The 27858-nt window shown below is 38.4% G+C and overlaps 1 protein-coding gene and 1 pseudogene across 1 annotated transcript; one reads left to right on the top strand and one right to left on the bottom strand.

Annotated features, from left to right (window-relative positions):
* The first annotated feature begins 347 nt into the window (after nucleotides 1-347).
* Nucleotides 348-23080, top strand: LOC139886488 (glutathione S-transferase T1-like; annotated as a pseudogene).
* LOC139886485 (probable copper-transporting ATPase HMA5) lies at nucleotides 22949-27306 on the bottom strand. The gene is made up of 5 exons (XM_071870318.1): nucleotides 26948-27306; nucleotides 24830-26476; nucleotides 24486-24608; nucleotides 23918-24397; nucleotides 22949-23617 (listed from the first exon to the last, which is right to left on the bottom strand). Exons 1-5 carry the CDS (start codon nucleotides 27254-27256, stop codon nucleotides 23201-23203), a joined length of 2976 nt encoding a protein of 991 aa, XP_071726419.1. The 5' UTR covers nucleotides 27257-27306; the 3' UTR covers nucleotides 22949-23200.
* Nucleotides 27307-27858: the final 552 nt, after the last annotated feature.

Here is a 27858-nt window from a genome sequence, read left to right as displayed (position 1 = left end):
GATGAAAATAAATATTAATTTTATTAACGAATTTTAAGGCTGTAGTTAATACATTTAATTTAAATTATTTGTATAAAGCGATTACTTAATAGTTTTGCGATAACAATTATCTGTAAAATTGTTTTATGATTTTGCTAACGGTTGTGTATATGTGTTAAAGTGTTAGTGTTGTACAATTTGATAACCGTCATTTACCTCATAAGCAACCGTTGTTGTTAACAAATAATCAATAAATATTTATATTTATTTTGATTTTATTTTATTTTTTTTTTCAAAAAACAAAAAATAGTAGCGAAAGGAGAAATAAGACTATTTAATTTTCAGATATTTTTTTATTGGCTAGAAACCAAATTTAAAATTATAATGATTCTAAATATCTAGTTGAGACACAAATATATTGTGAATTTGTGATCTAGTTGATATTTAATCTGTGACCGGTGAGTATTATTCGTTGGTGTAGATATATAGAATTTGGGATTGTAATCCATTTATGAGAAGCAAAATGACGACGCTGAAAATATATTGTGATCGAATGTCCCAACCATCACGTGCCATTCTCATCTTCTGCAAGTTTGTTTATATATTTTCTCCCACTTTTTCTTTTTATATAATAATAATAATAATAACTGGTTTCTGTAATTTCATAATTATACTCTGTGTTGCTTAATTGTTAGACTGATTCTTGATTGATGTGGGGTAGGTGTTATATAGTAATTTATATATATATTTTTTAAATCTTGGCTTCTAATTGTATTTGATGTTATTTGAAGGATGAATGGAATAGAATTTGAGGAATTCACCATAAATATCTTGGAAAATGAACAACATGCCCCTGAATATAAAGGTTCATTACTTACAATCTCTTAGTTGTTTTGTGTTAAAATTTGTGCATTTGTTTTTAATTGAACATGGATGGATCATAAAAGTATCAATTTCACAAAAGGTTTTTTTTTTTTTTTACTTGTACTGTTTTATTGCAGAAATAAATCCCATGTCTCAAGTTCCAGCAATAGTTCATGGAGACTGTTGGGAATTATAATCTGATGAGTCAAAGTATTTTGCAGTTTTAGAGTCTGGAGTTTTAGAGTCTGAGATTGCAGACTCTGGTGTTTCTTAAGTCAACGATTTGAAGATTTCTTGATGGCTAAGCTAAGGAAGATTCTGGAGATATGTTTAAATATTAAGAAGATATGTTTTGATTCGGTGTTATCTCCAGAAGATTAAATTTAGAAGTGATTTGCATATTTGTTAAATATTAAGTTTATCTTTTTCTTATTTTTAGCCAAGTTGTTTTGGAAACCAAATCTGAAGATTTGGTGTTAATCTGTATAAATAGGGATGTACGGTTTGCTTTCTGATTGTATCTTTGCACGATTAATATTATCTTCCATATATCTTCATATCGTGTTCTCTCAATTATTGTTCTTATAATTCATATTTATTATTCAATTGAGAGTCTGGTGTTCATAGATCAAATACTGTGAACTAATAACTGGTATCAGAGCGGGAAAGGTGTAAATTCAACTTGGTAATCTTTTAAAACGATCCATATATTGATCAAGATGTCTACCAGTACCATTCCAACCCCAGTTATGGCTGGAAAAGGTGTGCCAATATTCGATGGCACAGACTTTGCAACATGGAAACTGAAAGTTCTTTGGTTTCTGGGTTCCATTCATGAAGATGCTGAGCAAGTCCTCACAACAGGACCTATTATACCTGGTGCAATGGTTGAAGCTGTTCCTGCCACAGATACTGTTGCTGCACAACCTGCTTATTTTCGTGAAACTCCAAGAGATAGATGGACTGAAGCACAAGCCATAAAATTCAAGCTTGATAGCAAGATAAGGAGTATTATAGGCAATGCTGTTACTGTTCCGATTCTTAGAAAGATAAGTCATGCCAAAACTACAAAAGCTATGTGGGATCTTTTGCTTAATGACTATGAAGGAGTCACAGTTGTTAAGACTCAGAAGAAGAAGAATCTGATAAGATGTTATGAAAACTTTGCTGCTCAGCCTAAAGAATCCTTGAGTGATCTCCATTCAAGATTTCAGGTTCTAATTAATGATCTTGGAAGTGTTGGCGTAGAGAAAACACAACAGGTATTGTGTCAAAAGTTCATTGAATTGTTACCTTCAAATTTTGAGTCTGTGATTACATCCATGGTAATCAGTGAGAAGATAGACAACTATGAATTAAGTGAGCTGTTTGGCATACTATCAAATTTTGAAGAAACACAATTAAAGAACAAGATTAATGCTAAGAAGGTTGTTAAAGATCCAGAAGCTGCATTGGTGGCTACCACAAAGAAGAATAAGCAACTATTCTCCAGTTATTCTAGCAAGGTTGAATCTGAAAGTGATGAAACTTCTGATGATGATAGTGATTCTGATGAAGATGAGGAGATTCAAGATCTGGAAGGGCAGGTGGCTCTTTTGACTCAAAGGATTGAGCAGAAAAGGTTTGGTTATAAGAAGGGTAAAGGTAAGAGTACTTTTGATCCAAAGAAAGCTAAATGTTTTAAGTGTGGCAAGATAGGTCACATAGCTGCAGATTGCTGGTCTAAGAGTGAAGGAGGTTCAAATACCAACAAGTCTGTTGACAAGGCAAGAAAGTATAAGCTCAAGTACATGAAGTTGAAGAGTGAAGCAGAAAAGTCAAAGAACAAAGATCAGGAGAAGGCTTTGTACACAGAAGTATGGGAGGATGAAGATTCATCATCTGATGAGGAAGAGGATAAGTGTCTTATGGCTGTAATTGAAAGGGATGGTGGTTCTAGCAAGTTTGAGGAAGATCTGAAAGCTGTTGAGATGATGGATAAGGACTCTACTTGCAATAAAGCTTCTGCCTATAAGGTACAAAACTTTGTGAATTATCTTGATAATGAAAAAGTGAGAATGTTTCAGTACTTGTTGCTTGACTTTAAGTGGTGTTTAGAAGATATTGATAGGTTAAGAACACAAATTTTTGATCTTAAAAATGTCATCAAAGACAAAGATGCTGAAATTAAAGAATTGCAAAAATGTGAGGCAGAACTTGACACTTATAAAATGGCATACACAGAAGAAACTAAAAGGTTAAATACAGAATTAGGAAGATCAATGAAAAGGTCAAATCTGTGACGCCCCGTACTAAATCATCATGTACGGACCATCAACAACAGGATCATTACAAGGTTAAGTACTATATGCGTTTTCAAAACAGAGTTTACATTCATAATAAAAGTGACGTCATAACATACGTCAATTGTTTTACAAATCAAAAGTATGCTTCGCTAAGTAGAAGCATTAAATAAGTGTACGTGACCATAATGGTCGTTACATAACATAAATTCATAAGTAAAAAGTTTGAATGCAACATAAGTAGTCATGCGATAACAACTCTAGGCAGCGGGTTCTACAGCACGACTAGTAAGATAGCGGAAGCGACTTCAAGCACCTGAGAAAATACATGCTTAAAAAGGTCAACACAAAGGTTGGTGAGCTATAGTTTAAGTATAACAGTAATGTAAGTAGGCCACGAGATTTCAGTGCTACAACGAGCGTTTCAAAAGTATGTAAAAGTATATGCTTAACCGTGGGCACCCGGTAACTAACTTAACGTTTAATGTACCCCCTTAAAGTGCACTTGGCAAGTGCGTATAACCTCGAAGTATTAAACACTCGTTAAATGCTAGCGCTACTAGCCCGAGTGGGGATGTCAAACCCTATGGATCCATATCTAAGATTCGCGTTCACGGTTCAAAAACCAATGATTAAACGTTACCGAGCTAAAGGGAATGTTTCTGCCGTTATATAACCCACACATATATAAAGTTTAAGTACTCGTGCCTAGTATGTAAAACATAAAATCCGCATGTATTCTCAGTTCCCAAAATAAGTTAAAGTAAAAAGGGAATGCTATAACTCACAATGATTAGTAGTAATGGTAAGGTAGTAGTCGGAAAGTGGTGTGCAAGTATCGGCCCAAACGTCCTCAACCTAAGTCAAATAGCACTAAGTCAATAAGTCGTCTCAAAAGGTTTACAAGTACGTAATTAAGGTCATAAGGGTCATCATCAATCATCATTAAACAAAAGGTAACAAGTAAGACTCGTTTATGAAAGTCGTTTAAAACAAAGGCTGACTTCGGTCAGTCACCACGGCCTCTACCCTTACTGAATTAAGGTGAGACCAGTGGTCATGGCTCCGTCTATGAGTCCCTTAAGTGTGGTAAAATTTACAGAAGCAAACTCGTCTTGGTTTGACCGTGGCGACGGTCTAAGTGCGAGTAGGTCAGAAATTTCTGCACAACGTTAAAGGACATGGTAACGATCGGAGGGCCATAAATCCTAAACCGTAACTCGGATTAAGACGAGTCCTATATGAAAAGTTATCTACTCGAAAAGTTCTATCTAGAAATCAAGGTTAGAACAGCCCAGGTCTACTGGTCTGTTCCAGAAGCATCAGGTCAGTAGGTTTTGGACAGAACAGTGGGTTTTGGAGAGTTCCGGTTGTCTCGGTGCTTGATGTTCATCACGGTTCTCATCCTTGATGCGTATAGCTTCAAGTATACAACTCGTTGATGTGTTAACATCATTTTGACCAAGGTTTGTCCATCATAACTCAAGTGCAAGTGTTGTAAGTGTTTGATGAACCAAGGTTACATGTAAGTTTATGAACAAGTTCATGAACACTAAGAAAGATCACAACCAAGTGTTGGATCCATGATACTTGCACCAAAGTGTAAGCTCTTGTTGGTTTCATGTCCTTGTTCAAATGTGTAGTAAGCAACTAACAATAAGAAATAAAGAAAATGAATGATAAGCCTAAACCAACCATGAAGGTGGTATTCTAGTAACATACAACAAACAAGAACACAAGTAACAATTATAAAGATTATAAACTTTAAATCTTTTGAAACAAAATAAAGTAGAAAACTAACTAAATAAGAAAATGGTTCATAGTTGCTCATACTTTTAAAGATTCAACCCAAGTTGATCTTTAAGTGAAGTAACTTTAAAGTTACTTCAAGAACTACAAGTAATGAGTTTATACAACTATGAACTTTAATCTTTTGAAACAAAATATGTAGAACATAACTAGATAGATTATGTTCTTGATGTTCTTGTTATAACAAGATAAAGATGAAGAATCAAAACTAGAAAGTTTGATCTTGTAACTAGTAAAGAACAACTAACAATTACATGTAACAAACTAACAACAACAAGTAATCAAACTACAAGTAACAAAAGATGATGATGATTATGGGGTGTTTGTAATTCGGTTTTGGGACAAAGAAAAGAGAAGAAAAGTTGTTCATAATACTTACAATCTTTAGAGAAAAATGAGAGAGAAAAGAGAGAAAAGTATGCAAGTAATGTGTGTGTAAAATGAAAGAGTAAATGTGAATGAAGTAAGTAGTGAAATTTGAAAACCAAAACTCCCATCAAAAGGCTCTAAGGCCACGTTTTTCTGCAGCAAAATGGAGGGAGGGAGAAGTCTTATGGTTACTAGCATGTTAAAGTTCAAAAGGGTGGTTAATAGATGGGGTTTCATGGGGATTACATGCAAACTAGATTCCAAGTCAAGTTAACTAACTAGTTTCCATTTAACTTGATACTTACAAGTAGTGTTGGGCTAATAAGTCCATTAATAATGTAGGGTGGGCTAATCAAGTCCATGTACAAAAATAAAGCCCAAGTTTGTAAGTAATTAACAAGTAATCCAATAAAAGTCCAATTAAAGCCCAAGTAACTAACTAATCACCATAGTTAATTAAAATGATTAATAAAATCAATCATGAATGTAAATAATACTTGAAAATATTATTCGTGTAAGTTTCGCGTGTCATAAAGACGTTTCGGGCAATTAAAGTCAAGTACGTTTAGTCATGGCAACATGTAAATGTAATAACATACATTTGTTTAATCACATGTATTAATAATAATAATTATTAATAAATAAACATTGGAAATTCCAGGGTCGTTACATTACCCACCTGTTAAAGAAAATTTCGTCCCGAAATTTAAGCTGAAGTAGATGGAGGAGTCGGGAAAAGATGAGGATATTTCCGCATCATTTGATCCTCTCGTTCCCAAGTAAACTCAGGTCCTCGTTTGGCATTCCATCGTACTCGTACAATCGGAATCTTGTTGCGTTTCAAAGTTTTGATCTCACGATCCATAATCTCAACAGGTTCCTCCACAAAGTGGAGTTTGTCATCGATAGTAAGTTCTTCCAATGGTATGATGAGTTCGGGTGCAGCAAGACACTTCTTCAAGTTTGACACATGGAAGGTAGGATGAACTGAGCTCAATTGTGCTGGTAGATCCAAACGGTAAGCAACTGGTCCAACACGTTCCAAGATTTCGAAAGGACCAATGTATCGTGGGTTCAACTTTCCACGTTTTCCAAAACGGATCACACCTTTCCAAGGTGCAACCTTCAACATTACACGATCACCAACATTAAATTCAAAGTCTTTCCGTTTAAGATCGGCATAGCTCTTTTGGCGATCACGGGCAGTCTTAAGTCTAGCTTGGATCTGAGCAATCTTCTCCGTGGTTTCGTGAACTACCTCGGGTCCGGTGATTTGCTTTTCGCCTACTTCGGCCCAACAAATAGGAGATCGGCACTTACGACCATACAATGCTTCAAAAGGTGCAGCATTAATGCTTGAGTGATAACTGTTGTTGTACGAGAATTCGGCGAGTGGCAAATGCCTTTCCCAGGCCTTTCCAAAATCAATGACACATGCACGCAGCATGTCCTCCAAGGTCTGAATCGTTCGTTCACTTTGCCCGTCAGTCTGAGGATGATAAGCAGTACTCATGTCAAGACGAGTTCCCATGGCTTCTTGCAAAGAACGCCAAAATCTGGAAGCAAAACGGGGATCGCGATCGGAGATGATTGATAAAGGTACACCATGACGAGATACAACCTCTTTGATGTACAGCTGAGCAAGTCTTTCCATTGTATCAGTTTCCTTCATCGCTAGGAAGTGTGCAGATTTGGTGAGGCGGTCAACAATAACCCAAATAGTATCGCATCCGCCCACCGTCTTCGGCAGCTTAGTAATGAAATCCATCGTGATCCTTTCCCACTTCCATTGTGGGATTTCCGGCTGTTGAAGTAACCCAGAAGGTCTCTGATGTTCGGCTTTAACCTTCGAGCAAGTCAAACACTTACCAACATAAGTCGCAACGTCCTTCTTAAGATTCGGCCACCAATACTGTTCTTTAAGGTCGTGGTACATCTTACCTGCACCGGGGTGAATCGAATATCTCGATTTGTGTGCTTCATCAAGTATCAGGCTTCGTAGATCTCCATAGTAAGGTACCCAAATTCTTCCGGCATAGCATCGGAGTCCAGACTCTCTAACCTCGAATCGAGAGACAAGTATGTTCAAATGCTCGTGAGATATGTTCTCCTCCTTGAGAGCCTCAACTTGGGCTACTCTGATCTGGTTGTTGAGGTTCGAATGGATGGTGATGTTCAGAGCCCTAACACGGAGAGGTGCCGTCCTCTCCTTTCGGCTTAAAGCGTCAGCTACAACATTGGCCTTGCCAGGGTGATAACGGAGTTCACAATCGTAGTCGTTGAGCGTCTCGATCCATCGACGCTGTCTCATATTCAATTGCTTCTGATCGAAGATGTGCTGGAGACTCTTGTGATCGGTGAAGATAGTGCTCTTAGTTCCATACAAATAATGTCTCCACAATTTGAGTGCAAAGACAACGGCTCCAAGTTCAAGATCATGTGTAGTGTAGTTCCGCTCGTGAATCTTCAATTGGCGGGAGGCATAGGCAATAACCTTTGATCGTTGCATTAGTACACAACCAAAACCACTCTTCGATGCATCGCAATAAACAACAAAGTCGTCACTGCCTTCAGGAAGTGATAGGATAGGTGCGGAGGTTAACTTCTTCTTCAAAATTTGGAATGCTGATTCGTGTGTGGGTTCCCAAATGAACTTCTTGCCCTTGTGAGTCAGTGCGGTCAAAGGACGCGCAATCAGAGAAAATCCTTCGATAAACCTTCGATAATAACCGGCGAGACCTAGAAATTGGCGAATATGCGTTGGAGTAGTGGGGGTCTCCCACTTGCTGATGGCTTCAATCTTGGCGGGATCAACTTTGATACCCTGGTCGCTCACAACATGACCCAAAAACTGTACTTCCTTCAACCAAAATTCGCACTTGGAGAATTTGGCGTAAAGTTGCTCTTGTCTTAAGAGTTCAAGCACTAGCCGAAGGTGTTGCTCATGTTCTTCTTCGCTCTTAGAGTAGATGAGGATATCATCTATGAAGACGATAACAAACTTATCCAAGTAAGGCTTGCAGACACGATTCATGAGATCCATGAATACGGCAGGTGCATTTGTCAAACCGAATGGCATCACGAGGAACTCATAATGACCATAACGGGTCCTGAATGCAGTTTTCATCACGTCACTTTCCTTCACCCTCAGCTGGTGATATCCGGATCGCAAATCGATCTTTGAATAAACGCTCGATCCTTGTAGTTGATCAAAAAGATCATCAATTCGTGGAAGAGGATATCAATTCTTGATAGTCAATTTGTTGAGTTCACGGTAGTCGATACACATACGGAAGGATCCATCCTTCTTCTTTACAAACAACACAGGTGCGCCCCAAGGCGAGAAGCTTGGTTGGATAAACCCTCGATCTAATAGCTCTTGTAGTTGACTCTGTAATTCTTGCATCTCGGAAGGTGCGAGTCTATAAGGTGCACGAGCTACAGGTGCAGCTCCTGGCACTAAATCAATCTGAAATTCTACGGCTCTCGGCGGTGGTAATCCAGGCAATTCCTCTGGGAAGACATCGGAAAATTCGTTCACAATTCGAACGTCGTTCACGCTCTTCACCTCAGTTTCTACCGCTTTCACATGTGCTAGGACAGCAAAGCGTCCCTTCTTCATAATCTTTTGCGCTTTCACGCAACTAATGAGGTTCAACTTCGAGGTACATCTCTCTCCATAGATAACCAGTGGTTCGCCATCTCCTTGTGGTATGCGAAGTGCTTTATCTCCACAGATAACATCGGCCTTTATCTTGCTCAACCAATCCATACCGACGATCACGTCAAAACTTCCCAGTTTGATAGGTATCAAATCAATTTCAAAATCTGCACCAGCTATGTTGATAATAGCTCCACGACTAATATGGTCAACCTTTTCAAGTTTTCCATTGGCGACCTCGACAAGCATACTTTCCTTCAAAGGAACTAACGACCAATCTAACTTATCACAAAAATGTCTACACACATAGCTCCTATCGGCACCAGTATCAAATAGGACAGAAGCTAAAAGATTGTTGATCTTGAATATACCTGTCACCAAGTCGGGGTTGTCGCGAGCGTCCCTTGCATTAACATTGAAGGCTCTAGCACGTGGTGGTCCGCCATCCTTACGCTTGTTAGGACACTCATTTCTGAAATGGCCCGTCTTTCCACATTCATAACACTTCTTAGGCCCATTGTTGTTGTGGTTTGGCTTCACATTCAAAGTGGTAACCTTGCAATCCTTGCCAATATGTCCAGATCGTTGGCACTTCTCACAGATAACATTGCAATACCCAGTGTGGTGCTTGTAGCACCTATTGCATTGTGGTAAGGTTCCTTTGTAGTTCGGATTGGTGCGGTTGTTGTTGTTGGGGTTGGTGTTGTTGTTGTGTATGTTGTTGTTTTGCCTGAACCCTTCATGTCGTTTTACCGGGTTTTGATCATAGTTCCTACCCCTGTTGTGTTGTGGTTGTTGTCCCATTTCCTCTTTTCACCACTAACAGTTTCAAACTTAGCCTTCTCCGGCTCGTCAAGGATGATTTGATTCAAGAGAGTATGCGCCATGCGCATTGCTTCGGGAACACTTGGTGGCTTGGATGAGGTAACATTACCCTTGATGGACTTAGGAAGTCCCGAGAAGTATTTCTCCAAACGCTTAAATTCGGGGGTGACCATGGTTGGACACATAAGAGCCAATTCCAAAAACCTACGGTTGTAGCTGTTAAGATCGTTCCCTACGGTTTTCAATTGCATAAATTCGATTTCCATCTTTTGAATCTCGGTTCTCGGACAGTATTCCTCGATCATAGCACATTTAAATTCTTCCCAAGGCGTAGCATACGCCTCATCAATTCCTTTCGCTTGGGCCATGGTATTCCACCATGTGAGCACGCCATCAGACAGCGTGCAAGATGCAAATTTCGTTTTGTTAGCCTCAGAACAATTGCTAACCCTGAATACCGATTCCAACTTTTCGAACCATCTGGTGAGACCGACGGGTCCCTCAGTGCCACTGAAGTAGTGTGGCTTGCAGTTTTGAAATTCCTTGTAAGTACACCCATCTCGGACGACAGGTGGATTGACAGGCGGTGGTGGTGGAACTTGGGGTTGTCTTTCAGCTAGTGCAGCAGCGACTCGCTCGTTAATCATTTCCTCAATTTGTGCCGCGGTGGGGATAGATCTCCCGTTGGCCATGATGTTCTATACAAGCATTTTGACTCAAGTCAAAATCCATTATGCAAATAATAATAATATAGTATATAACAACCAACATGAAAACAGCACAACACATGTTGATTAAGTAATGCAAGCATATATAAGTACCACAAAACCATGATATGATAACATAAATAGAACACTTGCGCAAGGAGTAAGCAACACAAATTTCATTCATTAATGATAATAAGTTCATACATTACAATAAGTTCGTACATTACATAAGTGAAATATGAAATTACAAAAAGAGATTACAATACAGAATCTAGTACAAAGTCCTACGGCGATGGTGGGTACAAGATGTCCAAAACATGAGCCAACTGCTCCTCGAGCTCAGTAACTCGAGTCTGGAGAATCTCAATCTCCCGCCTCATTTCCTCATTAGAGGAAGATGGTGGGGCAGGTGGTGCTGGCGGTGCAGGTGGAGCCGGTGGTGCTGAAGTGGATGGCCCGGCTCTGGGTGGAGACGGTAATATCAGTGGGTCGGCGGGGTACGGCACCAGCCGTTTACGAGCAGTGATCCTACGACGCCGACCATAAGCGTCAGTGACAGTACGACCAGGAATTATGCCAGCGAAGCGATACCGCTTCTTCGGCGGGGTAGAAGGTGCCTGAATCGGTCGGTCAGCGGGATCCTCCTCATCACTGGAGTCGTCAGATGAGGTGTCGTCTGAAGAAGCATCGGTGGAAGAACCGTCATCTGAATCATGCGGTGGTGGCGCGGGTGGCTCAACATATCCGAAAGCGGCCAACATCTGTCGGTGTCGGCCTGGCGTGATCACGGCTAAGCGGCCGTCGGCAGTGCGTCGGCAAGGTGTGCGCCAGTGATTACGGAAGGGTCCTTCCCCGAACTCCGCGGGGATCTCCATGCCACCAATGCGAGCCAGTTGCCTCAGGGGTCTGGAAGAAGACGCCGGGATAGGCACACTAGAGCTAGCTCCAGAACTAGAGGCGCCGGGGTCGCCAGTGGGTGTCGGGGCCGGAATGTCGGCAGCAGCAGCAGCAGCAACAGGTGCAGCAGTGGGTGGAACAACGGGGCCTGAGCCGCTCGGGATGTCAGTAGGTGGAACGTCCGACATCTGAACAAGGAAAAATAAATTTTCCATGTCAGTATGTCATAAAGCAAGCAAATAATAGGCCAACAGTTTAATTCATGTATAACAATAAGTAGCATGGCAATATCAGTAATCGTACGAAACTAGCATGCAATCGAAAGCAAGTAATAGCATGAAGTAGTGAAATCACGTAGTAGCATACGGCATATAGCGGTAACAGTAAGCAGCAGCATGCAGTAAGTTCGGCGGAAACAAGTAAACTAACAAGTTGTAGATTAGCCCTATTAGTGAATCCTACTCGGGTCGGTCTTAGACTCACTAATGCATCCTAATTCCCTACAACCAATGCTCTGATACCAAATGTGACGCCCCGTACTAAATCATCATGTACGGACCATCAACAACAGGATCATTACAAGGTTAAGTACTATATGCGTTTTCAAAACAGAGTTTACATTCATAATAAAAGTGACGTCATAACATACGTCAATTGTTTTACAAATCAAAAGTATGCTTCGCTAAGTAGAAGCATTAAATAAGTGTACGTGACCATAATGGTCGTTACATAACATAAATTCATAAGTAAAAAGTTTGAATGCAACATAAGTAGTCATGCGATAACAACTCTAGGCAGCGGGTTCTACAGCACGACTAGTAAGATAGCGGAAGCGACTTCAAGCACCTGAGAAAATACATGCTTAAAAAGGTCAACACAAAGGTTGGTGAGCTATAGTTTAAGTATAACAGTAATGTAAGTAGGCCACGAGATTTCAGTGCTACAACGAGCGTTTCAAAAGTATGTAAAAGTATATGCTTAACCGTGGGCACCCGGTAACTAACTTAACGTTTAATGTACCCCCTTAAAGTGCACTTGGCAAGTGCGTATAACCTCGAAGTATTAAACACTCGTTAAATGCTAGCGCTACTAGCCCGAGTGGGGATGTCAAACCCTATGGATCCATATCTAAGATTCGCGTTCACGGTTCAAAAACCAATGATTAAACGTTACCGAGCTAAAGGGAATGTTTCTGCCGTTATATAACCCACACATATATAAAGTTTAAGTACTCGTGCCTAGTATGTAAAACATAAAATCCGCATGTATTCTCAGTTCCCAAAATAAGTTAAAGTAAAAAGGGAATGCTATAACTCACAATGATTAGTAGTAATGGTAAGGTAGTAGTCGGAAAGTGGTGTGCAAGTATCGGCCCAAACGTCCTCAACCTAAGTCAAATAGCACTAAGTCAATAAGTCGTCTCAAAAGGTTTACAAGTACGTAATTAAGGTCATAAGGGTCATCATCAATCATCATTAAACAAAAGGTAACAAGTAAGACTCGTTTATGAAAGTCGTTTAAAACAAAGGCTGACTTCGGTCAGTCACCACGGCCTCTACCCTTACTGAATTAAGGTGAGACCAGTGGTCATGGCTCCGTCTATGAGTCCCTTAAGTGTGGTAAAATTTACAGAAGCAAACTCGTCTTGGTTTGACCGTGGCGACGGTCTAAGTGCGAGTAGGTCAGAAATTTCTGCACAACGTTAAAGGACATGGTAACGATCGGAGGGCCATAAATCCTAAACCGTAACTCGGATTAAGACGAGTCCTATATGAAAAGTTATCTACTCGAAAAGTTCTATCTAGAAATCAAGGTTAGAACAGCCCAGGTCTACTGGTCTGTTCCAGAAGCATCAGGTCAGTAGGTTTTGGACAGAACAGTGGGTTTTGGAGAGTTCCGGTTGTCTCGGTGCTTGATGTTCATCACGGTTCTCATCCTTGATGCGTATAGCTTCAAGTATACAACTCGTTGATGTGTTAACATCATTTTGACCAAGGTTTGTCCATCATAACTCAAGTGCAAGTGTTGTAAGTGTTTGATGAACCAAGGTTACATGTAAGTTTATGAACAAGTTCATGAACACTAAGAAAGATCACAACCAAGTGTTGGATCCATGATACTTGCACCAAAGTGTAAGCTCTTGTTGGTTTCATGTCCTTGTTCAAATGTGTAGTAAGCAACTAACAATAAGAAATAAAGAAAATGAATGATAAGCCTAAACCAACCATGAAGGTGGTATTCTAGTAACATACAACAAACAAGAACACAAGTAACAATTATAAAGATTATAAACTTTAAATCTTTTGAAACAAAATAAAGTAGAAAACTAACTAAATAAGAAAATGGTTCATAGTTGCTCATACTTTTAAAGATTCAACCCAAGTTGATCTTTAAGTGAAGTAACTTTAAAGTTACTTCAAGAACTACAAGTAATGAGTTTATACAACTATGAACTTTAATCTTTTGAAACAAAATATGTAGAACATAACTAGATAGATTATGTTCTTGATGTTCTTGTTATAACAAGATAAAGATGAAGAATCAAAACTAGAAAGTTTGATCTTGTAACTAGTAAAGAACAACTAACAATTACATGTAACAAACTAACAACAACAAGTAATCAAACTACAAGTAACAAAAGATGATGATGATTATGGGGTGTTTGTAATTCGGTTTTGGGACAAAGAAAAGAGAAGAAAAGTTGTTCATAATACTTACAATCTTTAGAGAAAAATGAGAGAGAAAAGAGAGAAAAGTATGCAAGTAATGTGTGTGTAAAATGAAAGAGTAAATGTGAATGAAGTAAGTAGTGAAATTTGAAAACCAAAACTCCCATCAAAAGGCTCTAAGGCCACGTTTTTCTGCAGCAAAATGGAGGGAGGGAGAAGTCTTATGGTTACTAGCATGTTAAAGTTCAAAAGGGTGGTTAATAGATGGGGTTTCATGGGGATTACATGCAAACTAGATTCCAAGTCAAGTTAACTAACTAGTTTCCATTTAACTTGATACTTACAAGTAGTGTTGGGCTAATAAGTCCATTAATAATGTAGGGTGGGCTAATCAAGTCCATGTACAAAAATAAAGCCCAAGTTTGTAAGTAATTAACAAGTAATCCAATAAAAGTCCAATTAAAGCCCAAGTAACTAACTAATCACCATAGTTAATTAAAATGATTAATAAAATCAATCATGAATGTAAATAATACTTGAAAATATTATTCGTGTAAGTTTCGCGTGTCATAAAGACGTTTCGGGCAATTAAAGTCAAGTACGTTTAGTCATGGCAACATGTAAATGTAATAACATACATTTGTTTAATCACATGTATTAATAATAATAATTATTAATAAATAAACATTGGAAATTCCAGGGTCGTTACATTACCCACCTGTTAAAGAAAATTTCGTCCCGAAATTTAAGCTGAAGTAGATGGAGGAGTCGGGAAAAGATGAGGATATTTCCGCATCATTTGATCCTCTCGTTCCCAAGTAAACTCAGGTCCTCGTTTGGCATTCCATCGTACTCGTACAATCGGAATCTTGTTGCGTTTCAAAGTTTTGATCTCACGATCCATAATCTCAACAGGTTCCTCCACAAAGTGGAGTTTGTCATCGATAGTAAGTTCTTCCAATGGTATGATGAGTTCGGGTGCAGCAAGACACTTCTTCAAGTTTGACACATGGAAGGTAGGATGAACTGAGCTCAATTGTGCTGGTAGATCCAAACGGTAAGCAACTGGTCCAACACGTTCCAAGATTTCGAAAGGACCAATGTATCGTGGGTTCAACTTTCCACGTTTTCCAAAACGGATCACACCTTTCCAAGGTGCAACCTTCAACATTACACGATCACCAACATTAAATTCAAAGTCTTTCCGTTTAAGATCGGCATAGCTCTTTTGGCGATCACGGGCAGTCTTAAGTCTAGCTTGGATCTGAGCAATCTTCTCCGTGGTTTCGTGAACTACCTCGGGTCCGGTGATTTGCTTTTCGCCTACTTCGGCCCAACAAATAGGAGATCGGCACTTACGACCATACAATGCTTCAAAAGGTGCAGCATTAATGCTTGAGTGATAACTGTTGTTGTACGAGAATTCGGCGAGTGGCAAATGCCTTTCCCAGGCCTTTCCAAAATCAATGACACATGCACGCAGCATGTCCTCCAAGGTCTAAATCGTTCGTTCACTTTGCCCGTCAGTCTGAGGATGATAAGCAGTACTCATGTCAAGACGAGTTCCCATGGCTTCTTGCAAAGAACGCCAAAATCTGGAAGCAAAACGGGGATCGCGATCGGAGATGATTGATAAAGGTACACCATGACGAGATACAACCTCTTTGATGTACAGCTGAGCAAGTCTTTCCATTGTATCAGTTTCCTTCATCGCTAGGAAGTGTGCAGATTTGGTGAGGCGGTCAACAATAACCCAAATAGTGGGTTCCCCTTAAAAACTAACCATTTTCTTTTGTCTTGTGTCTTGTGTAACAGGGTAACATGTGGTATTTGGATAGTGGTTGCTCAAGACACATGACTAGATGCAAAGAGCATCTTGTAGGGTTTGTTCAAGAGAAAGGTCCTTCTGTAAGATATGGTGATAATTCAGTTGCAAAGACTATTGGTTATGGTACTGTTATAGCTGGAAGTGTTTCATTTAAGAAAGTTGCTTTAGTTGAAGGGTTGAAGCATAATCTGCTAAGTGTGAGTCAAATTGCTGATGAAGATTGTGAGATCAGATTAAGAAAGAAAGCTGGTATTATTTATGATCCTAAAGGAAGACCAACACTTGTAGCCTGGAGATTTCAAAATGTGTATATGCTGGATCTAGATTCTGTTGATGCTGGAATAGAAACATGTCTGTACTCTCAGACTGTCCCTGAACTTAATTGGCTTTGGCACAAAAGGCTTTCTCATCTTAATTTTAAAAACATCAAAGAAGCTTGTAAGAGGTCTTCCACAACAACCTTTTAAGAAAAATAAACCTTGTTCTGCATGTATTATGGGTAAACAGACCAAAGCAAAGTTTCCCTCAAAAACCCTAGCTACTATAAGTGATCCACTTCACATGCTTCACATGGATGTATTTGGTCCAATGAACACTAGTAGTTTGGGTGGGAAAAGATATACTCTGGTGATTGTTGATGAGTATTCTAGATTTACATGGGTTATTTTCTTAGCTGCAAAAAGTGATGCTCCTGAAGAAATCATCAATTTAATCAAGAGAGAGCAGGTTCAAAAAGGTGTTCTTGTTAAGCAATTGAGAAGTGATCATGGCACTGAGTTCAAAAATGTTACTTTAATTGACTTTTGTGAAGAGTCTGGAATTGGTCAAAATTTCTCTGCTGTTAAAACTCCACAATAAAATGGAGTTGCTGAAAGAAGAAATAGAACACTTATCGAAGCAGCCAGAATTATGCTATGCCAATCAAATGTTGCACTCAGATTCTGGGCAGAAGCTGTTAATACAGCTTGTTATACTCAAAACAGGTCCTTGATTGTGAAGAAACATGGCAAAACTCTCTATGAGTTATACCATAAAAAGGTGCCTGCTATTCATTACTTTCATGTATTTGGGTGTAAGTGCTATATCTTGAATCATAGGGATCAGCTTGATAAAATGAGGCCAAAATCTGATGAAGGTATTTTTATGGGATACTCTTCTGTATCTAAAGCTTACAGAGTATTCAATCAGAGGAGAATGAAGATTGAAGAATCCATTAATGTTTCTTTTAATGAAAGTTCTTTAGAAATGGATCAGTCATTCAGGATTGAACTATCTGCACTTGGTGAATTGTCAAATTTAATTTCTGGAAACAGTGTTCAGACTCTGGATTCAGAGTCTGAGTCAGATGAACCTAATTTTTCTGGGTTGAAAAATGATTCTGCAGATAATTCTCATACAGAAGAAGTTCCACAAGAAGATGAGTCTGTTGTTATTCAAGAGGGTGATCAGTCATCAAATACCACCTTGGATCCTGCTGTTCCTACTAGAAAATCATCTAGAAATATAGTTCTTCCAAAGCATCTTGAGGATTATGTTGTGGATCCTACTGGTTTGCCTAAACCTAGCTCTTCTTCTCAGACACCTGTGTCTGACTTTGCTATTGCAAACTACTGCTTCTTTTCTTGTTTTCTTTCACTGATTGAGCCCAAAGATGTATATGAAGCATTGGCTGACAATGATTGGGTTGAGGCTATGACTGAAGAGTTGACAGAATTTGAAAGGAATGATGTATGGGAGTTGGTTCCAAAACCTGATGGTAAAACTGCAATTGGCACTAAATGGGTTTACAGAAACAAGGTTGATAAAGATGGTATTGTGATTAGAAATAAAGCAAGGTTAGTGGCTCAAGGGTATAGACAAGAAGAAGGAATAGATTATGATGAGACTTTTGCTCCTGTTGCTAGAATTGAAGCTATTAGACTGTTTCTGGCATATGCTGCACACAAAGATTTCAAGGTGTTTCAAATGGATGTGAAGAGTGCTTTCCTGAATGGTAAATTGCAAGAAGAGGTGTATGTGAAACAACCTCCTGGTTTTGTAAGTAAGAAATTTCCTAAGCATGTTTACAGATTGAAGAAAGCATTATATGGTCTGAAACAAGCTCCCAGAGCCTGGTATGATACCTTGTAAACATTTCTTCTAGAAAAGAATTTTTCCAGAGGAGCCATTGACAAGACTTTATTTATCAAAAAGGAGAAAGGTGATGTGTTACTTGTTCAAATCTATGTTGATGACATTATTTTTGGGTCTACTAATCCACTTTTGAGAAAATGGTTTTCTGACATAATGTCTAAAGAATATAGGATGAGTAATTTATGTACTTTAAATTATTTTCTTGGACTACAAATAAAGCAGAGTCATGAGGGTATTTTTATTAACCACGGTAATTACATTTATGATATGTTAACTAAGTTTGGTTTTAAAAATTGTTCCACTTTAAGAACTCCAATGAGTGTTTCTGAAAAACTTGATAAAAATGAGTCTGGAAAACCTACCTGTCAATCAACCTATAGAGGTATGATTGGATCTTTGTTATACTTAACTGCTAGTAGACCTGATATAATGTTTGCTACATGCCTTTGTGCACGTTACCAGTCAGATCCTAGGGAGTCTCATTATAAAGCTGTGAAAAGAATTTTTAGGTACTTAAAAGGTACCCCTAACCTGAGTCTTTGGTATGCTAAAGACTCAGGGTTTGATCTAATTGGTTACACAGATGCAGACTATGCAGGTTGCAAATTAGACAGAAAAAGCACTTCTGGTGGATGTCAATTGCTAGGTGGAAAATTGGTCAGCTGGACTAGCAAAAAGCAGAATTCTGTGGCCACTTCCACAGCAGAAGCTGAATATGTTGCTGCAGGAAGTTGTTGTGCTCAATTACTGTGGATGCAACATCAACTTTTGGATTTTGGGTTAACATTGACCAAAACTCCAATAATGTGTGATAATGAGAGTGCTATTGCTATTACTGAGAATTCAGTGTTTCACTCCAGAACCAAGCATATAGAGATCAGACATCATTTTATAAGGGATTGTGTTGAGAAGGGCAAAGTGTTTTTAAAGCATATTGGTACTAAAGATCAATTGGCAGATATTTTCACTAAAGCACTTCCTGAAGAAATGCATTTTTATCTTCTTGGACAACTTGGAATGTTAAATTCATCTATTGAAATGTTGTCTGGATGATATTTCTTGAGTCTGAATTATTTTCTTAGAGTCTGGGTGATGTAATATTGTTCAGAGTCTGGGAAAGTTTACTCAAGTGTATTTTTGTGTATAAATTTGTTTCCTTCTTTAGTCAAATAAAGTTTTTTTTTTAAATTTTGTTTTTAGGTTAATTTTTTTTTCTTTATTCTATTTCCTAAAATAAAAGGGTCAAATTTGGTATTAATGAAGGGAGTTAATGGTAACTTTTTAAATTTTTTTGTCAGGAGTATTAATTTGATAATGATTGTGTCAATCTTTTTGATAACTTTCTGTTATGATGCATTAGGTCAATCTTGGCTGTGCAGACCAACCTGCAGATTCTGAGCAATCAGAGTCAAAGTTGTTACCCAATAATTGAATTATACAAATTGCCTTTCTCGAGTATCTTTTTCGCCCTACACCGACACCGGGTTTAGTTGGCTCGGTAATTTTACTCGACGTGTGGTTGTTTCGAAACAGGGAACAACTTTGAATACACAAGCTTGTAACCCGCGGATGAACTGCACACTAGAGCCTTATTGGGGCTAAAACCAATAACGAGAGCCTTTTTGGTATCATTGGAATTAACGGTATACTCCACCCCATGATGTTACACATACAGAGCAGGCTGAGGACATGAATGAGGAAATCCCACCTCATTCTAACCCATCTTCTCCCGCTGCTACTGAACAAAATCTCCATTTAACCAACCTTATGAACTCACCAGTTCATATTGAGAATACCACCATACTTAAAACCCTAGATGTTACAGCACTTGTGAATTCACCTCAAGAATTCACTAGGCAAGGTGCTTCTAGTACTACTTCATCACCTCTGCTAGAGGTTGGTGAAGGCAGTGCTTTGACCCAACCTAAACCTGATAGGATAGTAAACTTGGATATCCTCATTACAGTCACTGAAGAAACCCACTCAGTTGACTTATTTGAAGAAGTCCCAATCCTGGACTCAAATAACCAAATTCAAAAACCAGCTGCAATGACCAAGTCAACTGTTACCCCAGACTTAAGTCTGTCACTACCCATCCAAAATGTTCCATTCTTACACATTCTTGCACAGGCTGCCAATGTTACACTCATGTCACAGGGTGTGATACAGGCCTCAAATCCTTCTATGTTCAAAGATCGCCCTACTTTTCAACAAGAAGGCTGTGAGGACATACCAACCCTACCCTTATCTTCTGGCACTACTTCTCAGACTGAGGCACCAGTCACCATGGTTGGCCTACATCAGGCTTTGACCAAGTTGACTAAGGAGTTTTGATGACAAGCTCTCTGGTGTGCAGTCTAAGATTAATAATCTTAACTTTAATAATAATTTTGTTTCAAAAGATGAGCTGTTGGAGGTAAGGAGGTTGGTTGGGAATATGCAGGGGTTGACTAGTGCAGGTGGTTCAGAGTCTGTTACAGAAATTAATCACAGGTTGGCTGAGCTGGAAAAACGAATGGTTGGTGTTGATGAATTGAGACAATGCTTTACTGGGTTTGCTTCTGATATTTGTTCCCTCAAAAATCAACAGACTAAAATTTGGAAGGTCATATCATCTCTGCCTTTAGATGATGTCAAAAATGGGGAGAAAAGAAAGAGGTCAGACGATGCAGGTATTGCAAGTGTTGAGGGGGAGCAATCAAAGAGAGCTCAAATTGAGGGGGAGCATCAGATTGAGGGGGGGAATATAACTGATAGGGGTATTGGTGATACTCAAATGGTTGCTGTTGGTGGTGTTGGTGATATTCAAGGAAGCACTAGTGCTGTTGTGGTTGCTGCTATGCAAGGAGATTAAGAGTTAAATTGAATCAAATTGTTCGATTGGTTTTTTTGTGAGTGGAAAGGCATAGCTGTGTGTATCCAGGAGTATACAGATGATCAAGTTATTGTGCAAGAAGTGTTGAAGAGAGTTTATATGTTGGTACATTTGGTATTTGAAGAAGGGTTTATAAGTTTTAAGGATTATGAGGTATTTTGTGGAATGTTTATGAAGGAGAGAAGAGCTAAGGGACATGTTGAAAGGTATGCTGTCCCTGAACATTTAGAATTTGTTGATGATAAGTATGTTGAGTATTTGGATGCTTTGATGATCAAGACAAATGGAAATCAAAGGATGTTGATTAGGGTTGAACAGTTTGAAGGAGCTAGTATTGAGTTGTTGATCAGTTTGTTAACCAGATGTGTGACAGAGCAGACTTATCCTTTTAGAGTCAAATTGCTGGATCATTTGTACAACAAACTGTCCATGTTGAAGAAAATTCATTTTATGAAGAGCAAGTGTAAACTGATTGAAAAAGAGTATGCAAAGTTGAAGAAGTAGGTGATCAGGTTGTTTTGACATCATCAGATAGGGGGAGATTGTTGGGAATTATAATATGATGAGTCAAAGTATTTTGCAGTTTTAGAGTCTGAGGTTGCAGACTCTGGTGTTTCTTAAGTCAACGATTTGAAGATTTCTTGATGGCTAAGCTAAGGAAGATTCTGGAGATATGTTTAAATATTAAGAAGATATGTTTTGATTCGGTGTTATCTCCAGAAGATTAAATTTAGAAGTGATTTGCATATTTGTTAAATATTAAGTTTATCTTTTTCTTATTTTTAGCCAAGTTGTTTTGGAAACCAAATCTGAAGATTTGGTGTTAATCTGTACAAATAGGGATGTACGGTTTGCTTTCTGATTGTATCTTTGCACGATTAATATTATCTTTCATATATCTTCATATCGTGTTCTCTCAATTATTGTTCTTATAATTCATATTTATTATTCAATTGAGAGTCTGGTGTTCATAGATCAAATACTGTGAACTAATAGAGACTTTAAGCTGTTTGAGAGGTTTTTATTTCGTTATAATATCCAATGAAATGAATGAACTATGCACATCTTTATATTCCACGAATTAAAAATATGAATACATTCGTAAAAAAATTCGAGTTGAGCGTGTCATATGGTGTTATTTGCAGTCACGCAATTCTTATCTACTTATCTACTGCATTTCCGGGAGTGGCTAATCACTGGTGAGTCGAAATTCATCTTTTAGTCTTATTTATCAGCAGAGAAATTTTAGACATGAATCAAATTTTCGAAACTGTTGTTGTAACATGGATAATATTATCTTAATATATTCGTAGGTATCCGAGTGATATATATGAAAGAGCCAAGGTCCATTCTGTTTTAGACTGGCATCATTCAAATCTACGCCGTGGGTCAGGTGATACTCTTATAGTTAATAATCTAAATTTTATATATCTATTTGGTAGTTTATTTTCCAGGATGGTTTAATCATATGGCTAATTCTTTACTTACTTCTTTCAGTTGGTGTTCTTATAAATAAACACCGTCTTTTTACCACTGAGAGGCCTCCCGTTAAACCCACAAACAGCTGAAGAAGCTGAGAAGATGCATGTGAAATCATTATCTATAATTGAAACTTTTTGGCTAAAAGACGGTAAGTTTTTGGTAGGAAGATCCGAACCGTCACTAGCAGATCTCTGCTTAGTAAGCGAAATTATGGAACTTCAGGTAACGATAAAACTTACTAGCATATTATACGTTTAAGTTCTCATTAAAAGACATATTTGATCAAGTTAACATGATATTGTATTTGTTTTCAGCTTCTGAGTGAGAAGGATCATGAGCGGATATTTAGCCCTTTCAAGAAAATTTCTCAGTGGATCGAAGATATAAAGAGTGCAACTGCACCTCATTGGGATGAAGTTCATACGGTTCTGTTTGAAGCCAAGAAACAATTCGGAGATCAGGTCGAAAATCTGGAAATAACAAACTGAAGTGAAAGTTGGCTTGATTTCTGTATGATCCAGCATGTCGTACTGCTACTTGATGTATCTTAATTTGCAATAAGTTATTTGATGATTATGTTATCAATATCACATTTCAATAAACTGGATTCACAACTTATGTAGTTGCCCGAACAGTACTTTTTACAGATTATGTAGTTTTACAATTGTACCCAGAAATGAAAGTTTTAATCTTTGAAAGTTTTCAAACAACCATATCAACATGATTCTTTGTACACCAACTTAAACTACATCAAACCATCAGGTCGAATATATTATTTTACTATACACATTAAAAGACAGGCTTCGCAAATGACTCGTGTTCAAGCGGTTGTTATTCCTTGTATTTCCAACTTTTCCAAAATTTTCGGCCTTCTGTAATACTTCAGCAACAAAGAGCAACAAACGACGCTCACAGATGAAGCAGCCATGGCGGCTCCGGCGATCCACGGTGGCAGGCGAAATCCGGTGAATGGGAAAAGAACACCAGCAGCAATTGGAATCCCGAGAAGGTTGTAACCCAAAGCCCAAATGTAGTTCAGACGGATTCGTGTGAATGTTTTTCTTGAAAGATCAATGGCTGTGATTACATCTTCTAGATTACTTTTCATAAGGACTATATCAGCTGCTTCAATCGCTATGTCTGTACCAGCACCGATTGCCATTCCAACATCTGCAGCCACTAGTGCCGGTGAATCGTTGATCCCGTCTCCTACCATCGCCACCACATATCCCGAAACCTGCATCAGTCAAACTCAGTCAAACTCGGTCAACCAGGCCAAAGCCCAGTTAAACTGGGTCAAACTCAGTCAAAACTCGGGATTACTCGGAAAATCTGTTAGAACTCGGCCAAGGGATGACTGAAAATCGCACAAAACTCGGTCAACATCGGTCAAAGTCAAAAGTTGGTCAACATCCGAGTACTTCCTGAGTTGCCGAGTAATCCCTAAATAGTCTCGACCGAGTACTGCCCGAGTAGCGAGTTTTGCAACCTTGTTTAAAACGTAATATTTTTAAAAAATTAAAATAAAAAATGGTACCTGTAATTCCTTGACTTTCTCTGCTTTATCTTCGGGCTTGGCTTCAGCGATGACATCATTGATTCCAACTTCCTTTGCAATGGAATTTGCAGTTCCCCAGTTGTCACCAGTCACTACTATACCTTTAACTTTCATTGACTTGAGTATGGAGATGACTTCACGCGCACCGGGCTTTAACGGGTCAGAAATCGCGATAACTCCAGTGAGTTGACCATCTATACAAACAAGAATTCCAGTCTGGGCCATTTCCTCAATTTCTGTTAAAATTTCTTCAGCATCAACGGAGATACCAATGTTTTTCTTTAACATTAAACTCTTATTTCCAACTATAACTTCTTTGTTTTGAACAATGGCCTGTACACCGTGGCCCGTTATGGATTCAAATTCTTTTGCTTCTGCCCAGATAGGATTCTCTTCATCTTGTCTAAATTTCTTGGCGTATTCTACAATGGCCTTCGCTAAAGGATGTTCACTGTTCACCTATAATTAATACTCGTAATTTTTATCATTATTATTCTGCAGATGATAATCGAATACTTTTACTGAAATTAAAGCTGTGCAGGTGTACCTCAGCTGCAGCAACCAATTCATACAACTCCCCGAGCACCATGTTCTTCAAGAGTCTGGTGTTAACAACCAGTGGCTTGCCGATTGTAAGAGTCCCCGTCTTATCAAACACGATGCAGTTGACCTGTATTATTTAGAGTTAAAGCTAAAAATCAATCATATACTTTCATTTATGTTCTCATATAGGCTATATACGTTATAAACTTGCTGTTTATGTGTCATAATCGATATAAATAAAGTTTTGACCTGATAAAATTTTGCAAACTGCAAACTAATAGTCTAATACTAATATTAAAACATGTAAAACTGGATGAGACAAAAATGTTAGCGAAACTAATAACCGACCTTATGTGCACTTTCAAGCGCTTGGCCACCTTTTATCAGAACACCTTGAGACGCCCCGACTCCAGTACCAACCATCACAGCAGTCGGTGTAGCCAAACCTAAAGCACAGGGACACGCAATGACCATAACCGAGATTCCAAACTGTAGCGCAAGCTGAAAGCTATCCATTGAAGAAGGTATCCAAGATTTCGGGTACCCGTTATACTTTCCCGCAATAAACCAAGCAAACCAAGTCGAAAACGAGAGAACAATAACCAAAGGCACGAAGAATTTGGAAATACGGTCTGCAAGTTTCTGAACCGGAGCTTTAGCCATTTGGGCTGATTCAACAAGTTGAACTATTTGAGAAAGTGCACTTTCTGATCCAACCCGTGTTGCTTTAATGTACAAAACTCCATTCTCGTTAACCGTTCCTCCGATCACCGGGTCACCCTTCCTTTTACCCACGGGCCGAGCTTCGCCCGTAATCATGCTCTCGTTTACGTGACTTTGTCCCCAAGTAACAAACCCGTCCGAAGCCACCTTTGCACCAGGAAGAATCTTAATCACATCATTCCTCTGAATCAACCTGCTATCGATTTCTTCCTCGTTTACAACGTTCCCGTCACGGTCAATGGTCAATAGCGTTGCGGTATCAGGAGTCAAATCCATAAGCTTCGCAATCGCCTCGGACGTCTTCCCTTTCGCCATTACTTCCAAATACTTCCCAAGAATAATAAACGAAATGAGCATCGCGCTCGTTTCAAAAAAGTCTGTGCCTTCGAAATGCGCTGACGTGGCAGCTCTTAAAACAGAGTAAACTGAATAAAAGTAAGCTGCATTTGTTCCCAAAGCAATCAAAACATCCATATTTGCAGAGCCATGGCGTAATGATTTATAAGAACCAGTATAAAATCGTCTACCGATAAAAAACTGAACCGGAGTCGATAATATCCAACGTACAAGATGACCTACAGTCATCATATTCACAACTTGGGTGTCCAGTAAATGTTTGATTCCAGGTATATACATAAACACCATCGATGTTAAGAACACAGGAATCGTGAAAACTAAACTCCACATGAACGATTTCTTGTACTGAGTGATTTCTTCTTGTCGATGCGAATCGCGTACTGCTCCTTTAGGAAATATCTTCGCTTTAAACGAACCTGATCCAGTTGATTCAATCACTTGAATAAAATTTCTAGGTCCGGTTAGATCTGCTTTGTAAGAAACAGAGCATTTTCTGATATTGGTATCAAATTCAACTTTTACGATACCGGGAAGCGCTTCAAGCGATTTCTCGATCAACTCGATTGAATTATCATTCCATGGTCCATCGATGTGCAAGTGTATCTTACTTACGTCCTCTCCTGTACTGATCAAAATGGGTTCGAATCCAGTATCATCAATGGCTTTTAAGAATTGTTCATGGGTTACTATCATGGGGTCATAATGGACTTCAGCTTCTTCGGTTGCTAACGCGACTTGGGCCCTTTGTACTCCATGAACAGACCTCAAAGCCGACTCGACTGTACTTGAACAAGATGTGCAAGTCATTCCTTTGATGAGTATTCGACATATTTGAATAGCTTTTTCATCTGTTTCATCCTCGATTAGTGTAGCTTCGAACCCAACGTCTTCTATGGTTTCACGAATAGTCTCCTCCTACAATTAGCATGATGAAAATCGACCGTAAAGCTTTTGTTACTTGGCTGGTTAACTCGAAATTAAAAGTATTACAATGATCATTACAATTTACAATTGTTCCAGATTCATATAAGATGTACTCCTTATCTACTTGTTGCTGATAATATAATTCTGTGTTTTTTTTTTATGGAATAAGAAATTACAAATAGGCCAAGTTACATAAAAAAAAAAAAAAAAAAAAAAAAAAAGTTACTAATTTTTCCAAAATTATGACTTTAGATTTGAAGAAAAAATAAGCAAGTTCCTAATTTATTGTTCTAAATTGAAGAAAATAAAATCAATTGTTCAAAATTTGAATACATTAAGCCGCCAAATCAAAGTTACAAGAGGTACCTAAGGTACACAATAATCCAAAAATGAATAGATTTGTGCTGATTTAGCCCTTAGAAATACACAATAATTAACAAAACAATTAAAATCAAAACTTACATTAACATAGCTAGGATAATACATAACTTGAGCTTTATTATTCAACACATCAACAACAGCTTCCTTAATTCCCGGTAACCGTTTAACCGCCTTTTCAACAGATCCGGCACACGCCGAACAAGTCATTCCGGTGACCGAAAACAAAACCCTAGCTTCCGATCGCTCCATATTACTCTCCAAATCAACCGAAACTCCTTTCGGATACTTCGGCATCGACGGATAATGCGGCCGCGGTGACAATCCACGGGAATAGCCGTCGCGGGCACCGGTGCCACGTATGCACGCTAATGATAAAAACTTCGTCGCCATTTTTAGCTTAATTTGTACTCAATTTTGTGATAAATACATCTACTGTACGTTTTTGGTTCACCAAACCGACAATGATTTCAGGTGTGTGAAATAAGACTACTTTTTAAGTGCGAATTGAATTGATTTAAACTTTGTAACGGTGATTGCGTATTCAATGATCTATGTGGCGCAATAAAGAAATATTTGTGGGCCCTATTTCTCACGAAGTATTGGCGCGGGTTTCATATGCGTTTGACTTTTATAGTTGTGTTACGTATTTTCATTTATCTATTTTTATATATTTTTACGAATTCCAATTCCAATTTCAATTCTAAAAAGGGTTTTTCTAAATTGTGCCATATGTCATATCATCATAGGTTAACAAGTAATTATAATAGTAAAATATTCGTTAAATAATCCCAAAAGCATTTAATGAAGATGAAAATTTCTATAATAAACTATGTATTATTTATCATTAATACTTGTTAAGGCACATGTTAGTATAACCCTTCTAAATAAAGTATAGGCGTATTAGATATCATATCCGCTAAACGTAACATATATACATAAAACCATTATAAATTGATAAATCAGAGATGTATGAAAGGATACCGTTCTCGGAC

The sequence above is a fragment of the Rutidosis leptorrhynchoides genome, chromosome 1 (assembly GCF_046630445.1).
Source record: "Rutidosis leptorrhynchoides isolate AG116_Rl617_1_P2 chromosome 1, CSIRO_AGI_Rlap_v1, whole genome shotgun sequence".
Taxonomy (NCBI): Eukaryota; Viridiplantae; Streptophyta; class Magnoliopsida; order Asterales; family Asteraceae; genus Rutidosis; species Rutidosis leptorrhynchoides.
The sequence above is the reverse complement of the archived record's forward strand: the minus strand, read 5'-3'. Positions and strand labels throughout refer to the sequence as shown.

What these genes read in the sequence shown, in the direction of transcription:
- LOC139886485 (XM_071870318.1), bottom strand. Translation starts at nt 27,256, where the DNA reads ATGGCGACGAAGTTTTTATCATTAGCGTGCATACGTGGCACCGGTGCC. An exon ending in CGCTTGAAAGTGCACATAAG is followed by an intron (nt 24,609 to 24,829) that starts GTCGGTTATTAG and finishes TAAATAATACAG; the next exon opens with GTCAACTGCATCGTGTTTGA. An exon ending in AATTGGTTGCTGCAGCTGAG is followed by an intron (nt 24,398 to 24,485) that starts GTACACCTGCAC and finishes TATTAATTATAG; the next exon opens with GTGAACAGTGAACATCCTTT.